The sequence below is a fragment of the Salarias fasciatus genome, chromosome 10 (genome assembly GCF_902148845.1).
Source record: "Salarias fasciatus chromosome 10, fSalaFa1.1, whole genome shotgun sequence".
Classification (NCBI taxonomy): Eukaryota; Metazoa; Chordata; class Actinopteri; order Blenniiformes; family Blenniidae; genus Salarias; species Salarias fasciatus.
In genome coordinates, this window is record NC_043754.1 from 6,328,313 (window position 1) to 6,352,308 (window position 23,996).

The 23,996-nt window shown below is 44.0% G+C and overlaps 2 protein-coding genes across 3 annotated transcripts in view; one reads left to right on the forward strand and one right to left on the reverse strand.

Annotated features, from left to right (window-relative positions):
• Window positions 1–4,728: 4,728 nt before the first annotated feature.
• On the reverse strand, window positions 4,729–12,191 carry eral1 (Era-like 12S mitochondrial rRNA chaperone 1). The gene is made up of 11 exons (XM_030100915.1): window positions 11,982–12,191; window positions 9,060–9,218; window positions 8,801–8,928; window positions 8,626–8,703; window positions 8,498–8,544; window positions 8,346–8,407; window positions 8,155–8,267; window positions 7,484–7,789; window positions 7,262–7,411; window positions 7,024–7,104; window positions 4,729–5,102 (listed from the first exon to the last, which is right to left on the reverse strand). The coding sequence occupies exons 1-11, from the start codon at window positions 12,088–12,090 to the stop codon at window positions 4,980–4,982; spliced, it is 1,356 nt and encodes a 451-aa protein (XP_029956775.1). The 5' UTR covers window positions 12,091–12,191; the 3' UTR covers window positions 4,729–4,979.
• A 5,369-nt stretch (window positions 12,192–17,560) lies between these two features.
• Window positions 17,561–23,996, forward strand: part of fam222ba (family with sequence similarity 222 member Ba) — a 33,720-nt gene continuing 27,284 nt past the window's right edge. The window contains exon 1 of one of the 2 annotated variants that reach the window (XM_030100539.1): window positions 17,561–17,679. The gene's annotated coding sequence lies outside the window, so the exon portion shown is untranslated. Of the gene's footprint in view, window positions 17,680–18,886; window positions 18,916–23,996 lie in introns of those variants that run through there. The other variant, XM_030100540.1, reaches the window with a different exon arrangement.

Here is a 23,996-nt window from a genome sequence, read left to right on the forward strand (position 1 = left end):
AAAGCACATGTGGGAAGTTGAAGGGTAACAGAATTACCCGGAGTCCGCTCACATTTACCAAATAACCTGAGATACGTGGGAAAGCCATGCGCGCACAGGGAGAACCTGCAAACCACCGTTTTCTTCATTTTGCCTTTGTGAACAATCATACACACCAGGGCATTCCAGCAAATACGTCTGACGATTGTGGTAATATTCATTTAACCTGAAGTCGCTGCCTGATGTTTGATCTCGAGCTAAATTCGCTGTTACGGGACGTCATTTGGGGACCTTTGTGAATTTGCTGTTGGGCTCATTTAATCTCCCCCTCCTCTCCTCTCATGCCATTACTTCAGATAACACACACTTTAATTGCAGGGAGAAGATACACCCATCCAGCTGAGCGAAGACAGTTTCTACTAAAAACAGATCATCACAAATATTTATGACTATGAACAGTTTAGTTTTTGAAATGAAGGAGAAAAACATCCCTTGATGAAGTTTGCGCACAGAAAGGCCCGGGGTTTGAATCCGACTGATTCTTAGCGTCGGTCCTTGATTTAATAATTCAGTCTAAACCTGGGAACCTGACTGGCATGATCCTCAAAATAACGTTTCTAAACTTCATTTTATTTGTCATTTGTTTCACTATTCTTAGTTTCATAAACATAAAGTCCTCTTTGCACATGGCGTGAGCCACTGGGGGGGTTTGGCTGCACGAGGTTCGGGTGTGGTCAGACACATGTGGTTGATGCAATGGGGAGGTTTCCCCCCCCCCTATAAGAATCATGTAAAACCTTCCCTCTCCTAACAGCCAACAGTTCCCTGGTCACTGCAGATAAAGCCAGCTTCTTGAGCAAAAGTAAGCATTCTTGACTTCTCTTTTTATGAGAACTTATCTGTGAAAGCAAATGTGGAGAGAGCAGGAGATAAAATTTAAAAAGAAAAAAAAAACTGGAGGCAAACCAAACCCCTCCCACCCTGATAGTCCCACCTCCATCTTTATCTGGGCCCACAGGAGGAACTCTCACACCCTGAATCAGAGCCAACACCCTGACTGGGGTGTGCTTTATGTGTCGCCATGGCAACCCCCACCACCCTCCACGTCCCACCCACCCAGACCAGACCCAGAAGAGCAAGTGTCACCTCTGGGTTCCTTCACTGGAGCTTCGTTGGGAAACTACACGCTGCACAGAACCGTGATGAATGAATCTGACCTTAAAATAGCAGCGAAGTGAAAACATGAGCGCACTGTGAATATTTCTGTATTAATGAGCGTCGTGCTGGAGCAGGTGCATGTTTCAGAGCTGCTTCTGCAGACGCCATGATAAAACAAAGAGGTGTGTTCCTGTGTTTGTGATCTATCCTGGATCTACTCTGAGATCTTCTTTAACCCCCCCCCCATGGGCCTGAGCTGGATGGAGCAGAACAGAAGACGGGTGGAAGGATGAGTTTCTTTAATGAGGCAGGGGGTTAAACCCTCATCAGGACCCCGGTTCCCCGGTTCCACAACAGTCTATTTCTTCTGGGATGTTGACAAGCTGTCAGGAATAAAAGACAAACCCCCTGCAGCGAACCTGCTCCGTCGCAGGCCGGACGGCATTCCAAGCTGTGAATTTGACGCGCGGCGTCTTATGTGACACATCTAATAAAAAAAAAAAAAAAAAAGAAAGGAAAAAAAAAAAATCATATCAGCTCTGCATATCCTGCCATCTGGCTGAGCGTATGAAGAAGAAATACGCCGCGTTTAATAAGTCAGATAACATGACATCAGCTGACATATCGTAGTATTAAATTCCAATCCGTGAAGCCATCGCACATAAATCCAGGCACTACCAGATACTGAGGATTGAGGAGATGGTGAGCAAATGGATTTACGGCCACACTGCGAGATAAAGTTCCACACTTTTTAATAGACGGCGCAGACTGGCTGTTCTGGCCGACTGCAGGGATCTTTTAATTAACTGGGTGTGACGGAGAAAGGTCATGCTATCAGCCACATTCACTAAACTGGAAGAACTTTTGGGGAAATGAGACAAAGAGGCATCTGAGATATCAGCTTATACAATTTCACATTAAAAAAAATGACTGAAAGGTGTCTTTTGATTCCAATAAAATAAAATCTTTGCACTCTTTCCACTAAATAAAAAGTCAGAAGTATGGAGCTGAACATTTAATTTAACCTTCAAAACCAGACTTTCATACAGGGTTATTCTATATTGACAAAGGACTGAAGCTTGTTTCAACTTATAATATAGAAATACTACATTTGATCACAGTTATAGCAAAAATCAATCACCAAATTCTTTTGAAAAGAAAAAAAAAGAGTCAGATAGATAGATGGCATGTGAAGGACAATTTTAAATTAAATAACTCCAGAGGACTAAAGGCCTGATGTTGACCTCAAAACAGAGTGAACAGAACAAATGAAATAAAAGGCCGGTGAAAAAAGAAGCAGCACTCTGAAATAAAGTGAATTCCTAAAATGGAGAAACTAAAATGTTTGAGTTTGTTCACATTAAATTAAACTGCATTTTCCTCTTTTTTTCAGTTTTGGGGTTTATGGAGTTGTTTTGTCATTTTTCATTCTTTGATGCTGCCAAACTGTTTTCTTTTGCTTTTGAGGTCCTGTTTTACAGGCTGTATTTGATATTTTCACGCTATTTATGTTTTTCTTTCTAATTTCTAGACTTTTTATGCTTTTGGAAGATCTTTTCTCTCTTTGTCTCACCACGATGACAATAAATCCATTTAAAAGATTAATGTTCGACACATGTTTTTGTTGATTAGGCACAGAAAATCTTGATAAATATTTTTAGATTAATGTAACGAAAAGAAGAAAAAAAAACCCCCGTGTGGCTCCAGAGCCGCAGGATTGTTGTGTAACTTTTCTGAGAAGTCCAGCTGGGTGTAGTAAGGGTGTGGGGGGCAATTTGCTGGACAGGGGCAGTCAGGTTCGGACCAGATAAGAAGAAGGGGGGGGGTTGCAGTGTGGTCCAGCCCAGATGTCATCACGGTATGCTAATGAGCCCGACGGGGTCCTTTAAGTGTCGGAGCCCCACAGGCAGAGCAGTCCGGAGGCTGGGAACCAGATGTGGACCGAGGACCGCCGCTGCAACGCCGCCCGCAAGGAGGTGAGTCTGGAGGACGACCCCAGGGTCAAACAGCACCTTTTAAAGCTCCCACAAGTTAAAATAGAAGTCTGGTGGTTTTAATGACTCAATATTTAAAGTGTTTTCAAGTGAATCACTTTGTTTGATCTGATATAAGAGGGCAACATCCACAGGAAGGTTTCCAACATTTTAACAGCAACGTCTCCGCTTCTCTTCCCCTTCCAGATCCCAGCCGCATTAAGGCCCGACAGCTCAGAGTTCAGTCTTGTGCCCTGGACAGGATATCATCTTATACTGTAAGTTCATTAAAGAGACACTACAGTATAGATGATGTACTATCCAGGGTTTCATCCCCCCTCCGCGCCGGCGCACGGACGCACGTGAGGGCCGAAGGCCGCACACGCCTTAAGAGGGAGGCCGTCAAACCGTTACCATTACTGAGTTTTAGTAATGGTAAGGGTTCCGCGGCCTTCGCTCAATGTCGTCGAGACCACGAGGACCCAGGAGGAAGCACTGATGACGGATGTGTGAGGAGGAGCTTTTTTTTTTTTTTTTTTTTTTGTTATTATGGTTCTCAGTTGCATCTGCAATAAAAGCTTAAATCTCCTTAAGTGCCTCGTTGTTTCATTGGAAAACATGATTTTTCATTCCGAACGCTGTGTTCAGAGGATTACGTTAACGCTGCAGCTGATGCGCGTCGGCTCGCAGGTCTGCGAGCCGCGGTTGGCTTGTCTGGGGGGAGATCTGCGCCGAGCAACCGGTTCGTCTAATCACTGGGAAGCAGCCGCTGTCGAGAGCTTGAGGGGCTGACACAGCTTCTATGAGACATTCAAGGCCTCTCCCTCCCTCCCTCCCTCGCTCGCTCCCTCCCTCCCTCCCTCCCTCCCTCCCCCGCTTCAGGCCACTAGCTGGTTATTCATCAAGATGCCCCGGATAGAGTAACCGTCGAGTTAACTCACAGGCAGCGGGAATGAATCTAATCACCATTATCTGACCCATTTTAGCATCAGGTTAGTGCTCCATTTTGCCTTCCATTAGGGAGACAATTCGGCCCTCAGGGGCAGAGCGGGGCTTTATAAAAGCCAAAAAAGCAGAGGGAGGAAGACGGGAGGGTGAGGTGGGGGGGGAGAAAAAAAAAAAGAAGAAGAAAGCAGCAGAATAAAAAGTGATCATCGCAGGGATGGATGGCCACACTTCAAAGGCTAAAGTGATGTGGGAGTGGAGGGAGCGGGGTTGGATGGTACATCAGGGACATTTGAGTGAACATGACTGTGCAGGTCCCACTCCGGTTTATCTACAGCGCCGTGTTTGCGCGCGGCGCTCGCCAAGTAAAAAGCTCTGAGAGCCAAAGATAAACCATCGGCCTTTTCGCGGCTCGCCAGACCTGCTCAGCCATGAACACGCCGTCAAACTTGTGTCAAAACATCCATCTGACGAAGAGTCTGTGTCACGTTTGTTACCTAAAATACACGGCGGCTTAAAAAAAAAGAAAAAGAAAAAAGAGGGAAAACAGCAAAAATACATAATCATTGATGCACTATATGGAAGCTTTGTTTGGTTTTAAATAAACATTTATCAAACATCTACATGGAGCTCCTCTCACCCCTCCCCAGAACAGAGAGCACAGAGGGTCACGTCTTTAAATAAACCTGTTTAATAATGTCTCCTGGGCTTTGGTGAAAGGGACGGAGACGCATTAAAGTAGACAATTCAAGTCACAATTTAGCCGCGTTTGTTCCAGGAGGAGGACGCCGGTGGGCTTTCTGGGACCGTGGATGGGGTACGAGCAACTTCCATCATGGAATCCTGCGACTGACTTTAGTTTAATTAAAAAAAACAAAAAAAAAAACAAGAGTCTTGAATGTGTGTGAGAGTCCGTCCATCTGATCACATCTTCAGCTTGGCGGAGAGTTTGAGGCGGACGACCCTCAGGTAGACTCTGCTCAGGTCTTCCCCCGCCTCCTGGGCGATCCGCGATATGGTCTTTCCTCCCGTGCCGATCAGCATTTTCTACAGATATGACAACGAAAAGACAAGATTTTCTGTTTAAAAACCAATTCAGTTCAAAGTGCACTGGAACGAAACCTGGAGAGGGTTTGACCTTCGTTGCAAGAAGATCTTACCAAGAGTTAAAATGAGAAACAATGAATTATGTTGCGTCCACTGTGGCAGCGGCGTTTCAGGAAGTATGAAGCACAAAACTCAACGGAGAGACCCAGAAGAGCTCGTCCCAGCTATTTCACTACCTTAAAGTTAGCATTGCAGCATTAGCTTCAGAGTTATACCATGAGCACTAGTTTGTGCAAATTTTAGGTCGTTCAAAGTAGATTTTATAAAACGTACATTACCTGTAAAAATGAACAATGTAAAAGTATTTTATTGTACTAGACGAAACAGATGGATTTCAAGCTGAAAATGTTCACTTTTAACAAGCTTTTTACTGGAAACTGTCTGACAGACAGGGTGGAACTGTCTGACGGGCCGGGTTTGGCCTGTGAACCTTATGTTTGAACACTCCTTTTATATTTAATCTCATTTTAAGTTGTCTTTAAACGTTTTAAATCCCCAATAGTTGATCTATTTGGACTTTGACAAACACTTAGGACTCAGGCAGAACAGTGTTGCTCAGCAAATAGCAAAGACTTTAATTCATCAGATAAAATACGTCTTAATCATGTTAATTTTGTGCGACAACAGAAGAATGTATTGATGAATTACATCTCCGTTTTTATTTATATATGATGGAAAGGCAATATTTATAATTACAATCGGTGGAATAAATATAATTTGTAGGCTTAAATATCCTGAATATATGTTGGAATCCTTCTCCTGACTGCAGAAGAATCCAACATTAAACATTGTTTTAATATGCCTGTTACGATTGATTTGAAAAGAAACTCTGGTTCAGTCAGTGCGCTCTGTGGGTTTTTTCATTCCCACGAAAGGAAGAATTAAACTTTCAAAGTTTAGTGCATTTTTCAAACAAAACCAGCATCCATCCACGTGAGCTGAACTCAGCTACGCCTCTGCAGTCCCTTCCTGTACCGACGGTGAAATCTGAAGGATAGCGGCGGCACAAGGAACTTCTTCTCGGAGGTCACTGGCCTCGAAACATTTTAGCACCAAAGATGTAGCTTCAAATATTCTCGGACATTAAATATGGATGGGCCAGAGAGGCCGCTCAAACATTTATGAGGTAAAAACACACGGAAGAGACAATTTGGACGTATGTGGAGGGAAGAATAACTTCCGAAGCCATCAGAGAGGCTACAGGTGTCGCTGAGAGGGAGAGAGCGGCACCGATGCTGAAGTGTGCTGGAAAAACAAGCTGCGGCTCACAACATGCCGTCAGGACGCTCAGATCACATGTGGAAGAAAGCAAAGAGAAGAGGGGAGGAAGAGCAGCGAGCTGATTCAGACTCAGTCTGTCGTTTCACCATCACTGAAATTAACACAACAATCACAGGCATTATATATTCACATCTTCAGCATTTTCCACTTTATTTTATCTGTTTGGGTATTTTTGTTTCATTCACAAAGACCTTTCTTTCTTTCTTTGGACTTTCTAAGTATTTTCTGAGAAGTGCTAGCTGTAAACTTATTTGGTTATTTCAACACAAAATACAATATTAAAATTTCTGATTGGAATAATTATGATAATTAGAGAAATATTCTACTTCAAGATACTGTATAGTTGATATTTTTGACTTATAAGATGAAATAATAAGGAATTCAATATAAAAGGCTCAAAATGTTTCAATTTATATAGTATAAACTAGATGTATGTCCACTGAGGTTTGAGGTGAACCTTGATCCTGCATACAGACATCAGCTTCTACTTAATGAGACCTTTAAGTGATGTTGAGCATTTATAGAGACAAATAATTCAACACGGTGCACCACACTCTCTTGAACATGCGGTAGAGCTCACCATGTGAGAGGGCTTCTTGACGTAAAGCTTCACAGAAATATCGAGTTCACCGTTCTCTCCCTCTTGCCACAGCTGGATAGACTGAAAGCAGAGACACTGTATGTTATTTGTGTATTTGTAGGATAAACTGCTATAAAAATGTGTGCAGATTCAGACGACGAAACGACCCTGAAGGACGTCACACAGAATCAGTGTGACATGACGACAGTTTACAGTCAGAGCGCCGCCTCTCAGTCACCTGGGTCATAGAGTAGGGCACTTCCTGGGGCAGATGCTCCAGAAGCTTCTCTCTGATGATGTTGGTGCAGACGTCCTCTGGACTCTGGTCGGTAAGCACCTCGCTGTGGTACTGCCACCGCCCTGGCTTTGCAGTCTGGATAAAGTAGCTCTACAAGAAGAGAGACGAACATCAGACTAAATCTGACACAGAGTTCTTCATTTCCTCCCGGTGTTCCGGTACCTTGAGAGAGTCCACGTCCTCCTTATCCTCACAGGACAGCATGAAGACGTCCTTAAAGTGAGGCCAGCCCTGCTGGCTCCTCAGCGCCGCCAGCTGCTCTTTGCTGAGCGCCGAGTCCCGCTCAGCGCCGTCCTCAGGCACTGCATTATCCCTGTCAGCCGGCGGCTCCGGATCCCTCTCTGGCCTCCTTTCAGCCCACGGCGGCTTGATCACGGGCCTGACCCGTATCTTGCGCCCATTAACCACGCCGCACGTCAGCAGGGCGGTGACATCCAGCAGCTTATCCTTAACTTTCACCAGGTCCACCTGGGAGGACAAAGGAAGGAGTGAAGATCTCTGGAACAGCCCTGAGAAATGCGGATTGCGGTTTTCAAGTAAGAGTAGGAGTGACTATCTTTGGACCTGGGAGAGAAAAATATCTATTTCTTTATTTTTGGTTTTCGTTTCCTAAAATTTTAATATAACCTATTGAAACTAAAAGATTAAAAATCCCAGAACAGATCGGTGTAGGTCAAAGAGGTACAGTGTTATTAGTGCGTTTCATCAAGAATTGCGTCGATATGAGGTGCTACATTATCACACATCTATCAGTGAGTCAGCCACAGTGTTGGTTATGTGAAGGATGCCTGACGACGCTGTCTGTGTTTGTATGATAATCAGAGCAATAATACCTTGTTGAGGACGAGGATCGCCGGGATATCCGGGTGCTGGGCGAGGCACTTCAGCACCTCAAAATCCAGCCTGCTGCACATCCACCTGTCGGCCACGTCCACCAGCACCACCACTGGAAGCAGAAGTGATATTTCTAACAAACCGCTCTCAGTCGTTTGTGTTGAATGATCAGAAAAACGTTGTATCTCACTCATGTCGGCTTCTTTAACAGTGTTCCACGGATCCATAAGTAAAGACTTTTCCAGCTGGTGTCTGTGAAAACACAGGATCTGTTCATTAATACCACCACAAACAATTCAAACGGGAAAAAAAAAAAATCCAGACGCTAAATGAGGAAGGCACCTTTTGACCTTTGATGGGGTGGTCAGACCGGGAGTGTCCAGTAAAACCTACAAAGCATCACACACATTTATTGACAGATTCTCAAACTATAATCTGATCATATCAAGAGAGGAGTGAGAAATGCTTACTATCTGTGTGTTGTTTTCTGTCAGGACGCCCAGGGCACGGGTTCGTGTTGTGTGCACTTTCTTGGACACAGCAAACACCTTAAAAAAACAAAAAAAAAAAGATTGTTTTTGATTGGCTTTACGAAGCGGGCATCACTCCTTCTCAAAAAGACAGATTGTGAAGAGAAAGCAATACCTTCCTGCCAAGGAGCTGATTGGACAATGTAGATTTCCCGGCATTTGGGGCCCCGATTATGGCCACTTTTAAAATCTTTGCATTATCAGGCTGATCTGGATGTTTCATTAATAATGATACATGCTCACCTTGAATGACAAAAGAGAAAAAAAAATTGACAACAATCAAAAATAAAGTGAAAAATCAAACTTGTGGAAGAATGTTATCTGCAGTATTTTTCTTTTCCAGGTGTAAATTTGAGGGGCGGTGGTGGAGTTACCCCTGTCTGGTGGAACAGAGGCTGGAAGGCGATGGATGCCGCCGTCTGCCTCCGCTACTTTGCCTTTCATCAGTCTGTTGAGAAACGCCTCTGATGTAATAAAACAAGCAGGAGTGAAGATAAATCCGCTCCGTCCTCCTCGGCTGCAGGCGGCGCTTCCTGCAAAGATGTCAACATCTCCATCACCTCACTGCCTGCAGGGCCGCTCGCTAACTGACGCATTATGCTTCGCTGGATGGAAATACGACGCAGTGTAATGATCCATTCACACGCTTCCTCTAAAACAATTAACCACAGAAACTTTTCTAATTACAGAAACTTGCTTTTATAGTCTTGTACTGGAACAACTTGAAGGGACATTGTAATGTTTTTTTTATGTCAGTATTTCACAGGACTGACATAAGACTGTTTCCAGTCATGCTTTTCCACTTCTGAACAGTCTGAGAGCAACAAGCACAAATTTCACCAGTGGAAATGATAAAACTGAAGATAAACAATTCAAGATTTTGATTTGTGTGTAAATGACATTTGCAAATGTTTTGTGAGTGGAAATACTTTCAACATATTACATCAAAAATAAGAAATGCTCTGAACCATTGGAGCTCTTTCATGGATGCAAATGAACTTCGCTGCTGTTGTATTTTTTTTTTACCATGTTTTTTACACACAACAGGATTTTAAGGACACACACACGTATAAAATAATACTTCCACCGTGGAGTAGTGGTGTTTGCTCCTCACAATGACAACATTCCCAGTTCAAGGCCGTTTTTTTTTTTTGTTTCTGTGGAGTGTGTGTGTTTGAAGTCACTCCAGTTTCATTCCACACTCCCAGCACTGTCTATGGATATGAATATGTGTGATTTTCTGTGTCTCTGTTTCCCCTGTGAGGGACTGGTGCGCTTTCCAGCCCGTCACTCACTGTTAGCTGGAATCACTTCCAACACCACACAACTCTGAACCTTAAAAAGCATTACAGGAAATCTATGAACGGTGTAGAAGATGGATAAACCCAATCATCCACCACTGCAAGCTCCCATATGCAAAGTGTCTGAGCAATGTCGTTCGGAGTCTTTCACATCTGATTCACTGCTGTGTTGTGCTGTGTTTGCGATACAGCCTACATCAACACTCTCATAAACTATAAATTTAAAAAAAAGTATATCATGTAGTACTACTGAATCGTCACTGTCAAAAAAATCTGATTATATTTTAATACATTATATCTATCTCTATCGACATAACTCATCAGAACTGCGTTGATAATAGTTTTCCTCAGCAGAGCCACAGGCCTCCATGACGCTGACTGAATACTGAGTGCATGAAAGGACAAACTGTTAACTGTATTCTAAAAGCTTCTCCAATCAGATCAGAAAAAAACACTGGATTTTTTTTTTCTGCTAGACTGCTGATCTTAATGAGCCACAATAATCACATCTGAAACTGAAAAGAAGGAATTATTCTTTGCTGTAGCACATCGGTACCAGCCCACATGGTACAGATCAAAAAACAAAACAATACATCTGAACTGACAAACTTCAGAACATGTGAGAAATAAGCACTGTCACACTGGCTTTGGAAGTGGGAATAAAATCCCTACAAACAGAAAAATAATAACGTGATAGAGATCTGTTTTTTCCCCCCACTTTCCGCCTTTTTATCAATATTTTTAACAATCATATAATGTCTATGCTGTTTTCCTCAAATTAGAGCTGTGGTGAGCTGCTGTCGATCCCAGGTTACACCCGCAAACGGCAAACACAGAAACAGTCGCTCACAATCTAATCTGCTCTATGAGCCAATTAGAGCCATGACTGATGCTTTGGGCTGTAGTAGGAAAACACTGCTGTGCACCTGGAGAAAACACATACTTGCCTTACCACTATGCCACTGTACAGCCCTATCACCAAAATGGCACTCAATTTTCATTAGTCTTTAATATTTGGAGCCTGTGCTTCAATTTTCGATACAGAGTCAATGTGCAGCACTTATCTCAGATATACAACTATTACATCATTTGTTGTAATAATCTCATTATAATCTGACTGAAAAAACAGGATGCAGACCCCTTTGCCTCAGAGCGAGAACCCCCTTGGTTTAAATCCAGGATGGGCTTGGAGGGCCTTTCTGAGTTTGCTGTGACTGGCCATCTCACTGGGGCCTGTGCGTGGTGTGCCTACCGGGGGCATCTGGAAGTATCCACAGACCATAAACTAGGCAGGGATGAAGGGATGACTGAAGCACTCCACAAGAAGGAGAGGAGGATCCGGACCAAGCTGAGGTCCATCCTGAACAATGTCTCAGCCTCTCCATGGCTTCCTGTCCAGCAGTAGGAGCACCTTCAGAAAGAGGCTCATGCCACCCTCCTTTCTGACACTAGTAGACTTTAAAACTCTATATACATAGTGTTTGCTGCTGTGTTTTCTACTAATTTTATCCTTTACCTGCTTATATTAGTAAATCTGGACTAGAGCATATGCATATTAATATGTAATAATACTTATTTAATTTTCTCCTGTTTCATTTAATATTCAACTTGTTCAGTTTTCTATTCTGTATGGAGAAATGCTGAAAGGGTTCTCAGCTGGGATTATCTTCAGCAACACAAGCTGAATAAAAAGGTACAGAAGATGGATGAAAACAGAAAGTTCACAACATGTCAACCATGAACCCCTTAAACAATTTATAACATACATCTACGGCGATAAGGTCATTGAATTTAGACAAAAGCATCCTTATGACAGCTTTACTGACTGTCATGACCCTCAAATCAAACGTCCCCCTGATTTCTTCTTTCTACATCCTCAAAACGTCCCTGCTCACCGCTGAGCTCCAGTTACCGCAACTCAGTGAAACTCAGCATCGCATAAAATGCTGAATTAAAGTTTGACAAGCAGGATGGAGAAAGCCTTAAGGAACTGACCCGCGGTGAGGAGCATCCGTGACGAACTTTCCTGCGGGACGGACACTGCGAGCCGCCGGGACACGCCGGCAGACTCTCTGAGGAAGCGAGCGCACACCCTGAGAGCCATGAAGCCCCGAAACCAGCAGCCGCTGCTCTTTTTATCCGGTAACACAGAGTTTATCTGGGAAATTACGACGTGCTTCTTTACTCTCACATTGCTAACAGGGTGGCACCATATTGTTTTGACCAAAGAAAAGCCACTTCCGGTTTGAAGAGCGTCCAGACGAGGGGCGTGTATAAACTACACCGCCACCTAACGACCGCTGTGGTAACTGCACCTCGCTGCATCCTGCACCGAGCAGAGGATGGCAAAGTTAAAAATGCTACATTTCTTTAAAAATACTTTAGTTTCTGAATCCTTTAGTTTGAAACATGCAGTTTCTGAATCATGTGGCAATGGTGACTTAGAGGTTACAGAAGTGGACTTAGGATCGACGGTTCACCGGTTTAAATCCCAGAATTATGGATCCTTGAGCAAGCCTTGACCCTTGATCAAACCATTACACTACTGTGTCACCCCCAAATGATTCCACCATTATGTATAAAGCATTTTGAAACAACTACAGGGAGCCAAAGTGCTCTACACAAAGTACATAACTCAATAAAAAAAACTTAAAAGACAAATAAAAATAAATCCATTAAAATGAGAGGCTCATACATTAATATAAATATTGTGTTAAAACCCAAGAATTGATTTAAAAGAGATAAAGTACGTGCACGTCTGCTGTGCAAAGGCAAGCTGTTCCAAAGTCAAAGATATATCTCTAGTATGAACAAACCCCAGAGCTTTTAAAGCCAGATATCATCTCTGTTTAAAATTTTCTGTCACAAGCAGCTCATGACTTGATTTACAACATTATCACTGTTTCCATATGCATGGGGATATTGACTTAAATTTCCACTGACTAAAGAAAAACTGCACCAGCAGAATAATTGAATAAGTGTCACTGCCTGAATCAAAAATGACAGATCAGGGTCGGAGTGAACACAAAATGACGGCATAAGAGCGGCACGACTCAGAAACAAAGGGGGGGGAAAAAAAGAACAGGATGGAAGATAATCCTATTTAGTAAAGCTGTGTGCGTATAAGGAAAGCCAATCTTTCACATTTGCTGTCCTGGAATCATTGTGACATGCAGAAAAACTACAAGGTTACATTTACAGTAAAACATGGAGTAACTCCGTAACGCCATATGCATGCGTCATTTTGCACCAAATCCTGTGTAACTCCCAGAGGACACGCAGGGTCCCAGTGAGGGAGCCACCTGTGTACAGCAGGTAAGACATTCAGAGACTGGAATCAGCCGGCAGCAGTCCCAAATCAGCTCATCACAATGCACAAACACATCTGCTGACATGAGCAACTTGCGGTTTAAAATGGATGACAGTGCTCAAAGAGTCTTTTGGCGGGGGTGATATTCTCTAGATTACTTTGTGAGGGATGCGGCGCCTATAACCACAAATCAGATTGCTCCGTGCAGACTTTTTCTTTCCCGCTTGTCCCTTGAGTACACAGAACAGAGCTTATCCCCGAGGGCGCTCAAAGCACAGTTGTGACAATGTTGCTGAGGATATATTGAGCATCGGTGCTTAAAGCAATATGCCAACCTGAGAAAAACACTGCACGCTCTCTGCTGCGTTGTCTGTAAGTCTTCATTGTTAATTCACAATGGCAAGCTGATATAATGCCTTGATAAGTGTGGAGTCTGTGAGGTTAATCATCAGACCGAAAGGACAGCGTTTGCATATTGATAGATTACTGTAACATGTTGTTTTCGCCCTGTATGGCCGAAGCCACGCAGAGCAGATGTCTCCCCATAGTCCATCACACACGGCTGCTGTTTGTTAGTCCTCCAGGACTTGCTCGGGGTGGAACAAACACCTCCACTGGGGAGGATGATGAAGGATATCAGGTAGCTCGCAATCTGTCATCATCTAACTCTAAAATGGAGGGGCAACAAAAATGGAGCTTTTAGTAGACACTTACAGCCGAATTCCAATTGAACCAGAAACCAAAAGGATATTTGAGGATCAGCAATGTTTGAACTTTCTCTCTTTCTCTCTGCCTCTCTCTTAAATTCATTCAAGGCCTCTTTTCCCTCCGGGCTTTCCTCACATGGCCACTTCACGTGGGAGTGTATCAGAGTTCCTTCTATGACTGCATTAACTTTGGCCTTCAGAAAGAGCGCACTCACTCACTCTCTCTCTCTCCCTCTCTCTCTCGCTCTCTCAAAAAGAGACAAAAAGGCTTCGCCTGCAGACCATTTAATCATAAGCTGTAGCCCACTTTGCTATTTGAAGTGCACTTGCCAATGAGATTCGGCGTGGTGTGATGGAAAACCTCTCTTCACTGCCGCCGTTCACTGCCCTAATCAATCTTGTTTTCTGTAATTCAAATAGAACACATTGCATTGATAAGGAGCAGGTCAAATCTCCCTGAATATGCAGATTTTTTTTTTTTTTAGCTGCTGAACCAGGTGGAGTCGGTGACAGACTGCCACACCAAGCTGTTTGCCCCGGCAATCTCTCTTGCTGATTTACTGGCTGGGATTAGACATGCGGTAACTGGCAGCGTCTGCACTAATAAGAAAACCTCGCTCCTCATGAGAAATAACAAAGTTCATGGAATTATAAGCACAAGCCATGGGGCATGTCAACAGGGAGCAGAGGTGGGAAAAAAAAACCAATCTGTCAGGGCTTCAGTGCATCCATCACTCCATCACCGCTGATTGCGGTGAGAGGCGTGATGGTGCGCAGCCGGCTGACTGTCTATAAAACAGCCGCTCCTGAACTTTATCATGCTGAGAACTCCAGCATAGACAGGCTATTTGTAAAGGATCCCACAGATTAATGAACGGATGGATGAATTCCCACATGTGATAAATGAGATGGTGGTGAGATTTAACTGTTACATTTTATGTGACGCCCCGAAGGTCCCCCAAGGTCCCTCGATTCAGCAATCACTGCTCGGTTCGTCCTTGCTCAGACTGCTTTTTAAAAGAGGTGATTTAGCTCCCAAACTACCCATATAGGTCACACTGATGCTCTGATTGTACAATCTCCCTCTCAGTGGGGGAGATAAAGGGAAAAAAAAAAAAAAAAAAAACTTTTATTCATTCTAGACTTGCAATCGATGGGACTTGTCTGTGAAGTGGATCAATAATGCCTCCCTTTGAAATCATCAATCACGTCAGTGGTGAATTTAAAAAGCGTAATTAGGAACAGCGTTCTTAAACATCCTGTATTGACATCTTCTTTGGTATGGAGAAAGACACCATTCTGCATCATTAACTTTGTATTATTGCCTGATGGAGCCTGCTGCTGCTACTTCCCCACCTGCTGAACTCAGAGCGCTGTGTGTGATTGGGCTTTCAGACCAAATTCTCCCCTCTTTCACTTGCTGATGGGAGAAGTGAAGCTTGCAGGCCCAAATTGGCTGAAGTATTGTAATAAGGCCAGTCTGTACTGGAGCTCTGGCCACGGAGTTACCCTTCACAGCGCTTTATGTCAGAAATGTTTGCGGGGCTGAACATGTGTAATTTTCTCTCTAATCATCTTATTTGATTACTTCTGTGCAGTTTCGAACGTGACATGACATTACACGGCCACAAGCACACATTCTCGGGGCTTCGCGTCGCTCGCCACAATCTTCAGTGTTGTCCATCTGTCTCTCTCTAGTAATAAAAAGGTATCAATACTGGGGAGAGGGCAGGTGGGCGATTGTAATGGAGTAATTTATTTTAGTTGTCACAGAAATATAAGTCTTTGATTAGGGAGCTATACACATCAGGCCGCGCAAATAGAACCTTTCATCAAATCACAAAGCATGTGACACTATTGACCAAGAGTCCTCTCACCGAGTTTCATCTTTTTGCAACAAGATTCATTATACCAAGTGTGTAGAGGACAGTGATGCAAAATCTGGAGGCAATGCAGCTCAGGTCAGCGTCTGGTTCGTACTTCAACGAAGGCCGCTTTCAAGCAATTTGGGAAGTAAACTAAAAGTGTGTGTATGTACATGGAATGCACACTGTGTGCCAGTACTAAATGTTGGTATGAAAAGTGCTATTGATTGATTGATTGGTTTCTTTGGTTTTCCATTCACAAGACAAATTATTAGACAATTATTAGATAATCTGATTCACTGTGGGTTGTTGTTGGTAATAATGTTCATGCAGTGAAAGGAGTCAATGTATCTACATTAATGGACAGATCTGACATTTCCCAGCACAACATTTACATCATCTTACTTCCATTTGCTCATCTTTTTTTTTTCCCATAATGCATCTTGGTTTAATGTTTCCCATGATAATCATCCATCTGTCCATTTTCTAATCTCAGGCAATCAATACACACCCAAACAACCATGTGATGTTAAAGAACACATGCTGCATCAGACCAGGTCATCATCTTCTTATAGTTCTGATACTTATGTGCACATTGCAGGTGACTTACAGGAATCTGTATGCTCAGCTCTCAGTCCAAGAGACACTTTATTCTGTAGCTCAACTCTTACGCTAAACAACATGGTTAAGACATTTTCAAAAATTTCACCAATGTATCCGTTTCCATTATTTGGAGCACTTTTGATCAGTACAGCAGAACAGAAACACTCTACAAGATCTACAAATTTAATTTTGAAATTCGATTAAGGTAAAAGTTAAAGCACAGATATAACTTCTTGACCTTCAATAAGATAATTATAAATCATTTTAAAATTTTGATTATACATCACCTAATAACATTGTTTTGTGTTCTGTCAGCTTACTGTATGTTTCATGAGTGAATGAATGGGAGAATGTAAATTTTCATGCTCCAACTTATTAAATTTATTCAACTTTTATTTTATAGCTCTTTTTGAAGACATTTTCATAAAACAAAGAACTAATGGGCAGCTCCATCCATCCATCCATCCATCTTCTGAACAACTTGGATCACTGCAACAAATCCCAGTGAGGACGGAAAAAACAGAGTACCACACATGTACAGGAACAACATGCAAACCCCTCTTAGAAATACCTGGCCAGTATAACCCAAGACCTTTTTCTGTGATGTGAAAGCGCTGACCAGCCCCATCCAGCATGGTCATAAACAGTGCCCAGTGCCCTGTTAATAGCAACAACAACAAGAAAATATATAATAACATAAATAATTACAACTGTATTTGTGTCAGAAAAAGAGGCGCTGTGCCTTTTTGGGATTAATTATAATGCTACAAATCTTGCAAAAAAAAAAAAAAAAAAAAAAAAATCTCGAGAAATATTCCTTACAAGTAGCCACTTGTTCATGCATGATGAGCATGGTCACACCTGGATCAACACCTGGAAAGAATCTTTCCGACAGTCAACACTTTCTCGGGTGATACACTCTGCAAAATTGTTGAGAATCACTCTTCAAAGTTAAACTAATTTCCCATCTGCATGTTAAATGTCGTGCAGTAATATTTGGTTCGTCCAATCAGCTGCGCTCGTGCCTGTCCCTTTAACTCTCCGTGCGTCCTGCGCAGTCTGGCACGGCTACTGCACTGCGCATGCGCCGGAAGTTGCTGCCGCAGACAGCAGCAGTGATTCGGCAACGCAGGGCAACGGGAGAAAATCTGTCCGTTTTAAACCATGGCGACGCACTAAATGATGACTTTCGCAGATGTAAACGGAGGGTAAGTATTCGCATCTTCACATCGCGTCCGCTGCCCGATTACTCGCGTGGCATCCCGTGAAACCGCGGCTCAAAACAGCGAAGGGAAGGTGGAGAAGGCAACAATGGGACTGTGTATGTTTCAGTCTGGAAGGCTAGGTTAGCTAGCCAGGAGGCTGGGCAGTCAGCTGGCACTCTGACTGGCAAGATGCAGATTTACAGCTCCTCCGATGTATCTCTGCTGGCTGGATATCTACTGGAAAAAAAATCTAAATATTGATCACGAGCTACTGTTTTTTCACTGTAGGCTCAGATCAGGCACCGATTGGCATTGGAAGCTGGTGTGAACTGGATGAAAGTGGTTGACTTCTTATATTTTTCAATGTGACAGCCAAAGAGAATTCGCTAAAGATAGTTTTCTACTGTGAAACAATAAATCCGATCATTTGTGAATAGTTTCTCGGTATCCTTCCTGGTAATATTCTAAGTTTGTGGAGTGATCCAGCAATAAATGAAGTTTAAAATGGATGGAGGAGGGTGTTTTATACTATTTCAAAGCAGAGGTTAAGTTTGCCGGTCTATATCTGTCTGATAAGAGTCCTCATTAGTGGAGTGGCTGAGCAGATGTGCGGATGGTGTGTGCGCTCCTCCGCGCGCCCGCAGACAGCACCTCCTCTCCTCCCCTCTCCTCTCCTCCTCGCGGAGGAGGAAGAGTGTTTCCACCTGCGGCGGCAAGTGTTAAAGGTGATAACAAAAGGTTGACGTCACCGGGCTCATCCTGATCCTGATCCTGATCCCGATCCCGATCCCGATCCTGATCCTGCCGCACACCCTCGACCACCGAGGAGGAGGTGCAGGAGGAGGTGCAGCAGGAGGTCCAGATCCAGAATAGGAGGAGAGCGCCTTGTTTTTTTTTTTTTCTTTTTTTCTTCATTTTTTTAACGTCTTAATGGCTCGTGTCTGGAAGGAAAAGGTCTATCTCTGATCAAATTTCGGGTATCCTAAGGGCGCACTTAACTAATGGGATCCTATCGATGTTTCTCCCCCCTCCGAGCCTGATCTTTACACGGCGGAATGTTAATGTTGCCACAGCCTGTCCGTGTTGTCTTTGCCCGCTCCCAGCCCGGCTTTATTGTAGCAATCGGTCTATAATGTCATGGAGCTTGACGGATCTTTTATTAAAAAAGCATCCTGCAGTACAAAAAAAAACAACAAACCAAGTCAGGACGATGGGAGTTACCTGTTTCCCCTGCACATGGTAAGAGGATAAAACTGTGAAATGTTGTGAAGAGATCAGAAAACTATGCTTTTTTTTTCTCACTGTGATAAAGGTGTGACTGTTGAGTTTCTCATTATTGAGATCCTGTGCTTACCCAAGCAAGAGCCTGACATTACTTGCCCAAAAGTGCAGTTTTGCAATGTAGCTTTCTTCCTCTACATTTTCCAAAGAGCAGATAATTAAATTTCAGCCCTTGTTGTCTGGGAAACTCAGGCCCCTAGACTTTTGTGCAATTATCGCTGAGAAGAAACCCTCTTTGCATTGGGGTGCTACGTTTGTCAGCACAATGAAGATTAATTAGGTTTTAGTAAGAAATTACTGTAAGGCCTCTCCTCATTTGTAATGAGCAGTTCACCTCTAATGGCAGCAGCTTGACAGGTAGGATGAGATTGAAAGGGTTTCAAAGGCGAACGATCCCTTTCGATTTGCACCATTTCATGAGTGATGTGGCCGAAGTGTGGCGTCAGACCTGTGCATTACTGTGTGTGTGTGTTCTTGAACATGTGCATGCCTTTTACTGTTTAAATCTGCGAATTGCACGTGTTTGTTCTTAGTTATAAAAGCTGCAGATAAGTCCCGACCGCCCAGGGGCACCTGGTTCATTTGTCCGTGTCATGCTGGTCAGCGCTGGAGAAGATTACAGCGTTCCACCAAATTGAAACACCACTTGAACGTATGTGTTAATTAGATCTGTGCCTGGTTGTTCAAAGTGTCTCCCTCCTCTGCCGGTGAGTCATGTGCTGACTCTTTGACCTGTCACACAAATTCTCGGTCTTTGCTGAGGACAAACAGACAGAAAAGCAACTTCGCCATGCTTCTATTGCCTTCGCTCAGCCAGCCACTGACAAATACATTTGAACATATTGATCCTCGCGGTGGGCAGAGGGCGGTAATTTCCTCTGAAATACTAGCGTGGCATCTTGGTTGATGTAGCCTCTCAGTTTACTGTTACCTCTGGACCGATGGTGTGAAACACATGGCCGGCTGGCCAAAACTGGCCCATCAAGAGTGTCCATTTCGGTCCATGGGATGACTTTGCATAGTGTAATATTTACAAAGAAAACCTATATTTTTCAATATAAAAATAACAGTTTCTAATGTATTCACTGTGGATATCTCTGTTAAAGACAGTGCTGCAGACATGAGACAGCAGTGAGACATGAGCCAGTCGCTCTGTGACGCAGCACACATTAAAGTTACCTTTCTGAATGCACATTGGCATTAAAGTCGCATTGTGACGGTGGGTTGATGAAAACGTGCATGCTGGAGGCTGTACAATGCCACAATTAGACAACAGTGTTTTGATATATGCCAATGTATTTAGATCTTCAGAGAAGATTATTAAAATTGGCTTTGACTTGTTTAAAAATTACTTAAAAATGTGGACTTCCCAAATTTACCCTTGCACTAAAACATAGACAGAATATGGAGCTATTTAAGTTGTTATAGTGCCATTTGATTAGCTTAGCATCTCTCTGAATCAGATGTACTTCCTGCTAGCAGGTCTCGGATATCGGTTTTGTGACGATTGGCCTCGCAGAGCAGAATCGGTTGTTGCAGCAGCTTCAACGAAAGCTCTGCTGCTTCGTGTTGTCAAAGGGTTTTTTTTTTCCCCCAACATTACAGCCGAACCGTCTGATTCTCAACGTTGTTTCAGACAACGGTAATAAGAGGATAACATCAAAGCTCTGCTTTATTTCTCACAGACTTCAGAACAAGACTATGAATAACAGATCACAAGGTATAAAGAATGAACCAGAGAACTTGAGCAGCTTTTATGTTTCAGCTGTTGTTGGGATTCACAGGGAGCTCATTAAAATACATTGATTAGTAACAGTCCTGATTCTGTGATTGTTGACTGTGAAATCGCTCGGCTAACCAACATATTTTTGATGCGATGATTTTCTGTGCTGGAATGAGCCACTTGGCTGATGCTCATTTTGGTTTATTCAAAGCCAGTGATTTGATGTAGCGTTTTAGAGACGGTACTTGAATTGGATATGTGTAACCGTTTGCTCTCCCCAGTGCAACAAATTTGTTCCTTTCATATTCCAGCAGGGGCCTGTGTATGTTAAATCTCTGGCAGGTGTTTCCAGTGAATTTTTATGTGCTATAACAGGTTTTTATTCTCGTCACCCGATCATTTCAGATGAGCGGCATTCATGGAATATCATCCATTTGCTAAATGAGGATGCCCTTTTCACGGCCCCTCCCTGTCTGGGGAGGCAGCGTGGCAGAGATTTCCCAGGTACCGATAACCGGCCCAGCCGACTCCACCTTTCGGTCCTCCGGTCGCCGGTGCAGCTGGCGGCCCACACTCGCCCACTCGTCCACCCACCGCTCCGGGAACTTCCTGCGATGCCGCCCGGCGTCTTCCCCTAGCCTACCCGGATGAGTTTGGTTTCAGACTGGGAACAGATGCTTGGTAGCCTTTTGTGTGAACCAGTGAAGTCAGGAGACCCAGTGTGGAGGTCAAACATAGGTCAGGCTGGGAGTAGAGAACCGTGGATACGTGATACCGCCAGATCAGGTGTTTAGGACATGATGCTTCTTGTGGATACCTCTGTGAAAAAAAAAAAAAGCTGCAAGGCTGAGGCTGTGGGTCAGCTGGTAGATGGGATTTAGCCTGATTCATGTGGGTTGTTTTATTTTGTGCACAGTGACTGCCGGCGATAGGCCTAGTTTTAGGACACTTTGTGTCTTTGTTCGCCGCGTCTTTGTGTTTTTCCTGGCTGTTTTTGAACGTGGATTTGCATGCTGCACCGGCAGGTCCAATTAGAGGAAAAGAAAGCCCCGGTCTTGCTGGGAAGTTTGTGTAATCAGCTACCTGAGGGCTGAAAGCCAGGCGGTGACGTCACCAACACCGCGACCAAAGGGCTTTCTGAAATTGTTATGTCTTCACCCTGAGGGTAATCATGGAAGAATCTAAGCCTCCCGGTGACATTCGCTGCAATAACAGCCGCCGGTGCAGCAGGATGAGCAGGGCTCGGTCTAGGACAGCATCTGTGTGATCAGGCTTGTCAGAGGCACTGCAGATGACGGGGCTGTTTATCCACCTCCATCTCACAGGGGCAGCAGGAGAACAGGGCAGATACTGTTATCTGCTCGTGACGTGAGATAAGGTCGTCTCAATCAGATCACTGACCCTCCGCTGACACCCACCCCCCACCCCCCAATACCAGGCGCTGTGTAATACGAGGTAGCCGAGGCAATTCCCATATCACTTTTAAGTAATCCTAATAGATGCCATTAGCATGTCCGCGGTTATTGCCGCGGTTTTCCGATGTCCATGCCAACTGTACGTATCAGAGCATCATTAGCCACCAGCGGAGAGGCTGCGAGGCCGACCCGGGCTGTGGGGTCACAGAGAATACCACAACAAAGCACCAGTAAAGCTGTAGGGGATATCAAGTGGAGGGGATAAAGGCAGAGGGAGCTCAAAGTGTCATAGTTGGCGCAGACATTAGATAATGCTAAGCTACGAGAGGATTAGAGAGCGAGGAGATGTAAAATGCTGCCGGCTAATTGGGCTTTATTTTTAATATATCAGAAGGTTCATTAGAGACTAAATTGGTGAAGTATTTCAGCTCTGTCTGTTGTTTTTGTCTTTTCGGGACAAGCTGTACCACCTGAATAATTGCAGGTGATTTTCAAGATCTTATCAGTGAAAACTCGCTGAAGTGTTTTGCCGACATGATTTCAAAAAGTTCAATTTCCTCCATCTCCTGTGTTGCTGGTAGCATATGCTCTGTGCCTGGACTGTTTGGCTTTGGTGTGGTGTTATTTATAAAAAAAAAAAAAACCTAAAAAAAACAATTCTCCCCCACTTTGTAATCTTTCCCGGCACACAGCAACCTGAAGGATGGGTTTTTGGGGTGACAGTGACAAAGCAGTGAACGCCTCTGAAGGCCTGACAAAGCAGCCGGACGCTCCGAGGCTCTGTCTGAGTGTTAAGATCTATGCCGGGGAGGGATGGAGGCAGTGCTGCGGGAGCTGCCGGAGACAGCGGTCAGTGCACAATACTTTGCCATGACCCTCCTCAGTTTTATCATCCTTTACCACTTCTCCAGGCCTCGGTGTGTGGGTGTGTGTTTTCTGTGTGCGTGCAGCAGCTCTGGAGAGCGAGCAGTGCTTAGAATGGGGTCCTTTATAACCTCCTAACCCTCTGGTCCTGTTTGCAGCCATTGTTGGCCACAGTGAATGGTATCTCCGTGCCTTGAAAAGTAACCAGATGACATTCTTCCTGTTGTTCAAAAGGGCCCGGGGTTCTGTTGTGAAAAGCAGCTGAAAGGATAGGCTAAGACTGTGACCTTCAGAGGCTAATCTCTGGCATGTCATTCAGTGTCTGTTTGAAGCAAATGCAGACCTTTCTTCCTGATAGCAATGTACCAATTCAAACAAGGCAGAAATTCCTCGTAGGTTACACTGGAAAAGCTGTTAGTTTGTACGAACAGTCCAGTTAGTGTGGTTTTTTTTTTTTTTTTCCTTTCTTTTTAATATTTTGAGGCTCCTCTATAAAGGAACCAGAGGCTGTTTTGTAGCAGCTGAACTGAATCGTTATTCCAGACAGGCAGTGTGTCTGACACCTACATTGTCCAAACAGTCTCTCCAGCCTGTGACTGAGCCCTCTGTACACAGACCTGTGGCATCAGCAGCGGCAGTGACCCCCCCCCCCCCCCGTTCTGCACGCTGAAATACCGCCGCGGCTGTGAAAGCTGCGGGGATGAAATGCACTTAGTGAGACAGTAAACATCGGCGCAGCTCTCAAACTAGCTTACGTTGTTTATGTCTCCTCCTCTCTGGTGTATTTGCTGTCTTCAGCTGGCCGCGCTTCCTGGAATGTGCAGAGATGCAGTTGTCGCTCTGTGGGGGGATGTTGGCTGTAATCACAGTTCATAGTTCAGCTCTGTAGTTGGACTCAACTGAGCAGCAATCACACAGGAGCCGCATTATTCTCCCAAACTACAAGACCGCACTTGACACCGCAGTTTTTTTTTTTTTTGTGCGCAGAGATCTTTACACGCTTTTAATTATGAACGCCACTCTTTGCACAATGGATG